General features: G+C 35.0%; 1 protein-coding gene across 1 annotated transcript in view; it reads right to left on the reverse strand.

The window, feature by feature from the left end:
- Positions 1-925: 925 nt before the first annotated feature.
- RSPO3 (R-spondin 3) overlaps positions 926-11565 on the reverse strand; it is a 79216-nt gene continuing 68576 nt past the window's right edge. The window contains exon 5 of the mRNA XM_007447966.1: positions 926-2164. Within this exon, the coding sequence (XP_007448028.1) occupies positions 1971-2164 (194 nt within the window). The 3' untranslated portion in view covers positions 926-1970. The remainder of the gene's footprint in view (positions 2165-11565) is intronic.

Raw genomic sequence — 11565 nt, forward strand, 5'->3', positions numbered from 1 at the left:
CCTGCATCGGCAGGCGGACTCTCAAGCACTGCGCCACCAGGGAAGCCCCACCCCAAAGTTCTTGAAGATGGGAATATACTTCCACCTAATATAGGTCAGTAGGAAAATATTTGTTTCTCCTTAGTGACATAAATTATAGGTAAAGATAGAATTATTTTTATACATTGGGAATATATCTAGTTAGTTGAAACACATCTCATGTGGACAAGAAAAGAAAACACCAGAGTAAGAAACAGGAACACATCATTCAAAAATTTTATATCTTGGAAGAGGAAAAGAGAATTAAGCCAAATAGTCCATATGAACAGTACAGCTGGTGGAGAAAGAATGACCAGAAATAAGCAGCCAGAAGCCAGATTCATTGCCAGCTCTTCAGAAAGCACTGATCTTTAGAGGGCTAGGAAGCCTGGTGGACAGGTAAGTTGTGTGTCCTTCCATGACGACAGGAAGGTTATGGTGGGTCATGAGATTCTGTGGCACATGCCTCCTTCTGCCCTGGGCTGGCTGTGTCCTCTCTGAAATACTGGTGAGGCCTCCAGCTAGGGTGACTTCAGTCCCCAAAAGAGATCCACAGACTTAGAAAATATGGAGAAGAAAAGGCCAAATGTTCAAGATGCAGGAGGAGCTGACACACAAGAAAAGATGCTAACTGTGAATCAATGAAGGGGGAGTAGTGAAATCATTTAGGGAGGCCCCTGCACCTATAACTAGAATTTTTTGATCAAAATAAGAAAAAAATTGAATAAATATCTCCTAATACCTTGTAAGTAAATCTCCAATGGCTCAGATAACAGTGGATTCCAAAAGCAAACACTGAGAAATGTACTATGTTCTGAATTACATAGGACACAGAATCCTCTTCCCTAATTCAGGAGTCTCTAAGAGTAACAATTTTCTAAAAAACCAAAATGAACAAAGCTTTAAAAACTGTCAACAAATATATTTATTGTGGTGGCTTTTCCCCCCATTAGATACACTTTGTTAGGAAGTAGTGTCCCTTTCAGTTCCAGGTGGACCATTAAGCAGGTAATAAGATTGCTCCCCACCCCCACCCCCCCTCCGTTGAGAGAGAAAGAAAACACATGACTTTGCAAACATGTTATATTTTCCTTGCTCTAGTTTTCGTTTTCTATGAAATCAGAATTTCCTTCTAATAAGTACGATTTGTTTTTGGAAGTAACTTACAGGTACATGTTTACAGACTTACATAACCCAAGGGGTAGCAGAGACTGAACCACACAGTGCTGACATAGACTGGAGACCTGTTCCAGGTAATCACAACCCTTCACAGTTCTGGAAAGCACAAAAGTCATCTCCAACTCTATGGTTTCTTCCACATTTTGCCAATCCCATACAGTATATTTAATTCTGTAAATATGTGCACTCTCATGCTTCTTGCAGAAGGACAAATGAGGGCAAGAGAACCAAGCTTAAAACAGTTGTTTCTGTGGTGATAATTCCTATGATTCCAAATGCCAGGCCCTAATATCTGAGCACTCTCTAGATTTCCTGCACAAAACAACACTGTCCTTTGAAAGATGTTTCTCTCTTCTGATCTCCTGTTTTTTTGAAGGGATACCACATCTTTGAATTTGCAGAACTATCATTTGCTTCGTTAAACAAATAGCTCAAAAAAATACTTTTATAGGAAAAAGATGTTGCTTCTCCAGATGTCATCATTATGTTGTTACATCTTATAGCCTATTGATGATTATGTACAAAATTTCTTGTCTCTTAAAAATGCACAGAAGCACGTAAGATAACCATTCAAAAACATCCCTTCTTTGAACTTCCGGCTCTTTGTTGTTAACTATGCTTGTATGAAGAATATAGCAACTATCTGGAATGTTGTTTAGACTGAGCAGTAACTGACACTTTGTCCATTTGTGGTCCTAATGGCTAGAGCACCTGTCCTGGGCATCTGGTGGAGATAGCAGCATCACAAGTTTACAACAATCTCATGGGACTCTCTAGTGTACAGTGCTGACTGATACCGATTTCTGTTGTTTATCTTGGACCTTTCGCTTCTTCTGCTGCTGTTTGTCTTTGTTTTCTCGTTGCTTTGGAGTTTCTCTGCTGGGCTCCAGACCTTTGTTATCAGGTATTGCATCCTTACTTTCTTCTTTATTAAGTTTTTTTCTTTTTCTCTCCCTTCCTTTTTTTCCTGAAATGAAAGGATACACCTTAAAAAAAACATTCAATCATGTTCTATTTGGTTATTCTAAGTTTTTAAAAACTAGTTGAATTTCTCTTAGGTTGCATACCATGCCCACAGATACCAAATATCTACTATTTAAATCATTCATTCAACTAGTCTTTATGAAGGCTGTGCTATATTTCAAGCAATGTAAACATGAAACACATACAACATATAATGAAGCAATTAATATATGATAGTTCTGAATTCCAGATGGTTCTATTGCTATAAGTTTGATATGAATATTATTTTACGTGATAGCTATTTATGGATATTTAATAGAAATTATTGAATAGATTTCTTGCCATCTAAGAAATTTATTAATGTCTATACGTTATCTGGCTCCTACATAAGGCACTATTTTGTTTTCAAAATTGTCCAAGTAGCGGTTACATACTTGCAATATGCTGATATATCTACATGCCATCTACTAAAAGAGAATTAATTTGCATAAAAATATGTAAATAAAGGTTCATGAGGAATACCAGGATAACTATATTTTAATGCAAGTATTTATATGTTGAAATTAATTTCCATCACAAATTCTCTACATGCTGGGGTAGCTGTGTCTATAACTTATCGATAACCCTATGGTATTAGCTACCAGGGCAGGGACTTTGTGTCTCTATCAACCAAAAGAGTAGATATTTATTGGAATATACTGGATTCCATGGAGGACCTTGACCTTGAACTGGGTTTGAAGCACAGATTTATTCAGATTCACACTCTGAGGCATTTTGAAAAGTGGAATCAACACGACTTTAAAGGTTTTGATGCAGAAAAGCATATTGCAAGAAAGACTGGAGCCAGGGTGAAGAAATGGATTTTATTCTGTTGGACTTGCAGAACTGTTAACAGTTTTAGAAGAGAGTAATTTGATCAAAATGCATGAGTCTGGAACCAAATTAGATGAATCGTTTTTTAAAATTTCAAATTAGTGAATTAACTAAATATTTTATTATCACGTTAACATTTTACATATACAACCTACAGTGTAAAATAATTTCAAGGCCATGGTTTTAGTAACCTCCATTCATACATGTATCCCAGTGAAAAATTACTGATTCAAATCAATATAGTAAATGAAAACTAGGAACAAACTACTCCTTGGTGTGGGAGAAATTCTGATTGGGTATATCCCTACACACTGAGCCATGTAAAATCTGAAATTAGTTTTGGTCTACAAAAAGTCACTTTGGACAAAAGTATTTTGGATAAATTATTTGCATGACAGAACCAAAATATTTTCACGTCCTGAAATAGGCTGCAAATATTGAATTCAGTGGTTTGGCTTTCCTTTTCTTGAGCTCTGGTTATGGAATTCTAGGAACCAATATTAATACTGCATTCGTAAACTTGGCCAACACAGTCTCCTCGGATTTTATGCCGCAGCTAGCTTTGCCTGAGACTATATTTACAAAACCTTCCAGTTACTTTATGAAAACTTGTCTTGTTGGGCTCAACATAACACACCTCCAGATTTTGGACTCTAAAAGGACAGTTAACAAAAATGAGAACACAGACCACGTAAAGTAAATATCAGTCAAATTATTTTGGATATGTAGAGATGAGCAAACAATATTAGGGTTGACTGTATGTCTAGGGTTGACTAGTTGTATATTGATTCACCAATTCCATTATTCTTTTCACTTAAAAGAATATTGCTGGATTGATAAGATTTCTACAGAAGAAATTCAGGGTGTTTTTTTTTTTTTTTTTTTATGCTGGCTTTACACATTTGAAGAGCTGACATAAACTTAGTAACTAAATAGAGAAAACTGAACAGTTAATTTACTGTCTTGAATATGTACCATAATTTAGTTTTCACAAATCTGCATGAACTGAAAGAGAGCAATGCTGGTTTTTATGATGTATGCTTGATTTTCTGAAGGACATGGCTGCAAAGGTTAGATTACATAATATTTCCATTCTGAAGAGCATTTTGGAGGTGTTCAAGCTCAACTCTAAAAATATTGTCAGTGAAAATCATTCCAAAGTCCCATAAAAACTACTGACCCCAAACAAAATGTTATTTTTATGGAAATCATCCAAAAGTTCAGTGTTTAACATTGTTCTCTTGATGATGGTCCAACATCTTACAGCTGTGATCCCAACCATAAAGTTTTGGACATGTAAAAAATATATTGTTTCTTTCTTGGTCAGAGATTGATTTATATGTTTTCTAGCTACATGTGACAATGTACTCAACTTACAGTGCATTTCTGCTTATTAGCAAACTGATATGATTATTTCTTAATATGGGCAGAAACATTCTTGGAAATAGCTTGAAACCCAGTATCATAGTTTTATTATCCAAGGAATAACTATTTAGTCTGGGCGGTGAGTGAAAGGGGAGGTTCTCCTAAAGTAACAGGAAACTAGCACATTGTACATTGTTGTTGCCCAACAGAGGGCTATTGCACAATAGAAAAATGTGATTATTACTTTTTACAGGCCATGTGTTAGTGGTTGGAAATGCTAACTACCCTTTTGCGTAAGTAATATATTTTCCTCTTGTCCAAGAAATAAAAATGCAGAAGAGTGGCTCTAGTCCATTAAAAAATCACATGCAATTTGGGAAATTTGGTAAGGTTTTCATTAAAGAGGATTTCTTTTTCTACTCTGGTGACTTTTCACTGATGTGGTCAATAGTTATTTTTATACTTTTTTGGGTAATTATGCAAACTAAGCATTCCAGTTATCACAATCTTACATATATATGTTTGTATTTTGTCATTCATTGACTATGTGTGTGCACACACACACGCGCACCAGAATTGTGTTGTAGGGTGTTCCAATGATTAAAAGAATGTTCATCTTCCCTCGATGTTCCACCCTCATGGGCGGACTTTGCATAGAAACCATCAAAAAGAAATTGCTATTAGCAATCAAGTACAATCTGAGCCTTTGCATAGAAATGTAATGTTTAAGAACACTGTCTTACATATGTAGAGAACAAATGTATGGGCACCAAGGGGGGAAAGTGGGAGGCAGGGGTGGTGGTGGTGGGATGAATTGGGAGATTGGGATTGACATATATACACTAATATGTATAAAACAGATAACTAATAAGAACCTGCTGTATAAGAAAAAATAAAATTAAATTTAAAAAAAAAGAACACTGTCTTTAGAGTCAAAAAAACATGGTGTTCAAATTCTAGGTCTGCCACCAGCTATTTGTGTGACTTTTGGCAAGTTGTGGATATCTCTCGGGATTAATTGTCTGATATTTAAAATGTGGATAATCATTACTACTTGCTAAACTTTTTAAGGATTGCGTGAGATGCTTGTAAAACACTTAGCATAGTGCATGGCACACATTAACCATGGGAGAAATGAAAGCGAATGTTAATAACTCATTACACAAACACAAATTAAACCTCTATCCCATGCCAAAGAATGGGCTAAAACCTGGGGATACAAGTGAGATATAGAGACAGACACAATAAATATAGTCACACACTAATGCAAAATTAGAAGCATGCACAAGATCTACTGGTTGCAGAGCAAGAAAAGCATTGAACTCTGCCAATGGAGATCGAAAAAGATTCCCCAGATGGGGTGATGTTTGAGCTGAGCTTTAAAGAACTGGTGAGAGTTTGCCAGGCTGAAGAGGGGAAAAGGGCATGGTAGGCAGAGAACAATATGTCGATGGCATGAAGGCATGCAAGGACATGGTGAACCTGGGGAACTGAAGTAGACTTCCTTGGTTTGATCAGAGTTTATATACAGTATATTACCCAGAGAAGCTGGAACAATAGACAGGACTTGATTGCCATTTGGGGAGTTTGTCCTGAGGACCAGTGGTACTGAAAACTGGAGAAGGGCAAGTATCAGAATCTGAGAGTAAAGCAGAGTTTGGGTGTTTCTGTGACTAGTTTAACATGTGACCTTATTTTCTATTTCAGAAACACTTCTATAAGTAATAAGAACCCATAAAGTGAGTATTGGTGATGACTGGTATTTATTTTTGAGCCTTAACTTTTAAAAGAGTAGCTAAAGTCTATGTGAAGACCATATAGCCACGTATTATTTAAGATTTTGTTGCAAGGCAGTGTCACATAATTGAGTAGGTGATTGACATTTTTGAGATTCTGAAGTTACTTTCTATTAATACAAGAGTATATAGCCATTTATGTAAACACCCCCTAGGGCCTTCTGCAGACCAGGTTTCCAAGCGCAGATGACTCTGAAGAATACAGATTCCTAGTGCCACTCCTGGAGATCATGATTCAGTAGTTTTCATGATGGGCCCAGGAACCTACAGTTAAAAACATGTTCACCTCCAGTTTATTCTTATGTGCAGCTTCATTTAAGAACCATAGCTGTAGATCAACAGAAGATCCAATTTCCTTAAACATATACTCTCAAAAAGTTTATTTCATATCACATGGCTTATCATTTCTTTTCTTATATTTTTTTCCCATGGATATCAAATATGTTTTTTGACTTACTGTAGCTACTAATTTTTAAGTCAAGTTTTCTGATTAGGTACATTTGGAATAGACACCTAGATACAAACAAAAATTAGTTGCAGATAGTCTTTTTAAAATATATCAAGGAAATATGAACTGAAAAGAATAAATATATTAAAAAGAACAAAGAGAGAAGGAAATGATCCTGAATTATATTTCCTAAATTACATATAACATATTTTAAGTTCCAAGTAAAAAAACCACAGAAAATGCTCAATCACCCTTTTAAATATAATGTGGTTATAAATAAGAGTTGTTCTCCTTAAAATCACAAATATAATTTAGTTATTGAGAATTATTCAAATTATGAATATCAGTTCACAGTTTTCCAGATGTTTAGAAATATCTGTGTCCAAGTCTTTATAAAAGCTGCTTCTTGGTGAATTTCTTGCAAGATACCACTAAGGGGAGCTATTGAGCTTAAGTAGCTCCATTTCCAAGACTTTTTCAAAAAGCTGAGAATGTATCCTACACTCTAAACTGAGGACTAAATATCACTGAATCTATGATTCAAACCAATTAAATATCCCATCAAAAGTACAAAATTTATTACTAGGTAGTTTCTCTTTATTGGGTGTAGAAGGAAATTCAACTGGAAAGCCAAGGCTTTATACCTTCAAAAGAACACAAGTGGTGTGAAAATGGGGTTAATCTGATGATTTTTGGATCTAGAGTTGGACCTGAAATTTATGTATAGAGGATGAAAATTCCAACTTTTTTCCTTCTTGTTAAGACATCACTGAAGAAATTTCACAAAGGAGGGGAAATTGCTACAGTATAACCTCTTCAGCAAATATGATTTATCGGGTAAATACATATTTAAGGGTCTTTGAACTGTGGGCACCAGGACAGGACAGCTTGACCCAGTGGTGAAGAACAGAGCTGAAAGTCAGCAAGGCCAAACTCCTTCTCAGCTATATTATTACCAAATAGAACTGACTTGAGAAATGCATTAAAACCTTTTGTTTTGTTTTGTTTTTGTTTTAATAAAATAGAAACACTTATTTCTTTGCTATTATTTTAACTCAGGAATTTATTTCAAATAAAGTGAAAATATGAAAGAATGATAGGTTTAAAAAAAAAATAGGCGACAATTTCTCCAAATGGAAATTTAAGCTACCTGATTTATCTACTCTGTACAGTTGATCCTTAAACAACACAGGTTTGAACTGTGAAGATCCACTTATACATGGATATTTTTCAACAGTAATATTACAGTACTATAGCTTCTGGTTCGTTAAATCCCCAGATGCAGAGGAACCATGGATATGGAGGGTGACAATAAATTATACTTGGATTAACCCTCTGAAGTTGTTTAAGGGTCAACCATAGTTTAATACATGAATTAGTTCAACTGTACTTCCATTTAACTTCCAAGATGCTTCTGAGTAACTATTCGCAGAAAAATAATTTGATGTATCATTACATGCTCTGCTAAGTGCTGTAATTTGTGGAGCTACCTTGAGACCATTTTTGCAAAGATATTAAGACTGAAATAACATTTTGCCACCAATTGAAAATGGTTAATGTAAGAGATGTTAATCTATTTGTGTCATTCTTTTGGGGATTCTGAAACAAGTCTGTCCTGACTGAAAGGCACTGAGTGTAAATTTTCCGACGTGAAAGAAGATAAACCCAAACTTCTTGCCATGGCGCCCAGGATGCTTGTCCTGTGACCTGGCCCCTGCTTATGTAGTCAGCAACCTTGAAGACCTCATCCTTCTCTTCCTAGTCACCTCTGCACTTCACCTGCCACACTCACAGTGTTTACAGATCCCGTATGTTTGATTCATTTCCCTAGAATGCATTCTCTAGTATCCCTTGCTCTAACTCAGACTTAAGTACTCACGTGTCATCCCTTCAAGGAAATCTTCCTCACTCTTCTAACTTTCTCTTAAGCTGGATTATTTATGTTTCTCCTCTCTTTGCTCCTTAAACTCCCAATTAGTAATCCTGTTGCAATAATCAAGGAGAAGATGACTTGAGCTGTCTGTTTTTAAAAATAGTAAGAGCAATGACAGATAACTAAAAATTAATGAACACTTCCATGTGCCAGGCATACTTCTAAGAGCGAGCACTGTGTCTATAAGCTCTATTATAACCTCCATGGGAAGATGAGGAAAACGAGAGCTCTTCTTAACCACCGTGTTCCTCTGCCTCCACAACTGTGTCTCAATAGAGCACAATGTGACACGACAACCTTGTATTCTTGTTTTATTTCACACTTAAACTAGTGGATACAAAAAAACAAAAAAGAAAAGACAGTGTGAGGGTGTGGACTAACATAGGAAAACACAGAGGTTTTGTAAAAATTAGAACATACTTACTTGACCTCTTGAAACTTTAGTTTCCTGAGCTGCCAGTTGCTCCTCAGAACCTAAGAGCACTTTGCAGTAGATGTTTTGTCTTCACCATCCAGTTACCTCATGCTCTACCCTCTTCTGTTTTATTGCTACAAGTCTGTTTAGTTTTCATTATTTCCACTCGTCTCCCAATCACATAGAGGTAGGATATTGCATACATATATATATCTTATCATTCATATCTAACTTAGAAACTTTATTTGACTTTTAAAACTACCACTATTACATTTTTGAAATTCTAATAAAATTATCAGAGATTTTTATATTTTGTTACATTTAATATCAGAAAAAGAGAAAGAAAAACTGTATGAATTTAAATTTCACAATCCCACTGAGGCTTGAAGGCAGTCCCACTATAAATAATTTCATTTTATGGCAGATATCATAAACACCAATACTAACAACTTTTCAGAATCTATATTTCCATAATATGCTTCAGCATAATCAAATTGCTTCTGCCAAATCAAATGCTTTCCTTATGAATTGATTGTTGTCAATAGTCAATAGGCCTTTACAGATTTGTTCCCTGTGTTGCTTTAATAGTTTCATTACTCACTGAAGATTCAGGATCTGAAATTTTGAATTCTGCCTCCACGTCCTAACAGAACTTTCCATGTGCCTTTCCCCCAAACACAACTCCAGTCCATCTTCGTGCTTCTGCTGCCTAGAATGCTACCCTGGACTTCTTGCACTCAAAAGGGACATTACCTAGAGTAAGGGAACTGTCAGAGATACTGGATACTGCATACTATGATGCCTTCTTGTTGTAAGTCGTATTAAAAGAACACTTAAAAGTGCAAGGAGAAAAAAGAAACCCGAAATGTTTTACTATTTGCAATATTTACAATTTACTCATTATAAAAGTAAAGGGTATCCTGTATTTTATTTTATAATATTAAAAAAATATAACAGTGCATTACAATTTACATTACATAACTATTTTAAGCTTAGTATTCTTTTATGGGGGCTAATTTCTTTTGAATCAACTACCTTTTGTTTGAAAGTTCATTTGAAATTAGTAAGTTCAGTGTTGTTGTTTTTTTCAGTGCAAAATTTCTTAACTTCACTTTGAAATCCTACCCAGCGTATTAGGTTAGATTACAAAATTCTTGGAAACTAAATCACATACAATTTACATGTTGAAAATTTCCTGATCTAAGCATGTTTGCATAGTGTGTTTTGAACTAGATCTTGGGTCTTATACAATTTCATCTATTGGATAAGCAAGTAAACTTATTCTGATTTTCATTTGCTGTCAAAGAATGTGTTGGTAAATTTCACCTATTAAATCAGTCAAATTTTGTCCATTACTTTTGCCATGAAATTAATGACTAGCTTGTGAAATGGCTATTACTGCTCTCTTTACAAAAAATGACTCTGCATATGATATTTTGATTGTTTCACATACTGTTTATGAATTTACGAGGATATGTGTATATTGCTTATCTTCAGAAATTAGACAGTGATATGGCTGGCACCACTGTTTCAAAAACCGTTGAAACCTGCCTAGTAGCATTGTCGAGTGTCCTCCCAAAATTTTCAGTAGACCAGTCTTCTCGAAGTATTAATGAGTATCTCGGAAATTAATTGATGTGTTTATCTTTGTTGTAACACTAATTCTCTACCTTGTCTCCCTCCTCACAGCCCACCCTCAACTCATGTTGATTGCTGCTATAGGCTACCATCTTATACATCAAGGTAGAGAATATGTATGAGTCTATGGAATGTTTACGTCAAATTTTTTTTCATATCATCCTTTAAAAAATTTATTGCAGCAATTTAAATATAAAAAATACCACCCAGTTTTTTTCTAGGAATAGCCTCTTTGAAAATTCCTATCATATGCATATTGCCAGACTTAAAGTATGTAAGATAGTTTATTATGGATAGGATTTCCTACAAAATTATTTTAAAAGCAGAACACAATTGTCAGACCATCTTTTGAGTGATTCCTTTAAGAAGTATGGGCAATGATTTCTTTAATACTTCACTATAATGAATGTTTAAAAAACATTTCACCTTTTTGTGATAAATTATTTTTCCTAATTTTGTGTCATTTAAAATTTTTTTTTCTTTTGGCTGAGCTGCGCGGCATGTGGGATCTTAGTTCCCCGACCAGGGATCGAACCTGGGCTCCCTGCAATGGAAATGCAGAGTCTTAACCACTGGCCACCAGGGAAGTCCTCAATTTAAATTTTAAATGTAACAACTTTATTTAATATATCACTAGTCAACAATAAGTTGAAAGTACTGCCTGAAGTGTAGACTGCTTTGAAAATCTGAGTCTTAAAAAATGTTTTTCTTGGTGGACTTTTCTTGGTGAATTTTCATTCTCTTGCTCTAAATCTTTCTGAGTTGACAATCATCCTACCCCATTCCCACTAACACATGCTAAAGTAACACAATAAAGAACGCTTAAATTTGTTGACTTACCCAATTCATTTACCTTGGAGAACCAAACACAGTTATATCAATATTAGATTCTGAAAATTAACAATTGATATTTTTTTTTTTTTTTTTTTTTTTTTTT

This window comes from Lipotes vexillifer, unplaced genomic scaffold (genome assembly GCF_000442215.2).
Source record: "Lipotes vexillifer unplaced genomic scaffold, Lipotes_vexillifer_v1.1 scaffold756, whole genome shotgun sequence".
NCBI classification, from domain to species: domain Eukaryota; kingdom Metazoa; phylum Chordata; class Mammalia; order Artiodactyla; family Lipotidae; genus Lipotes; species Lipotes vexillifer.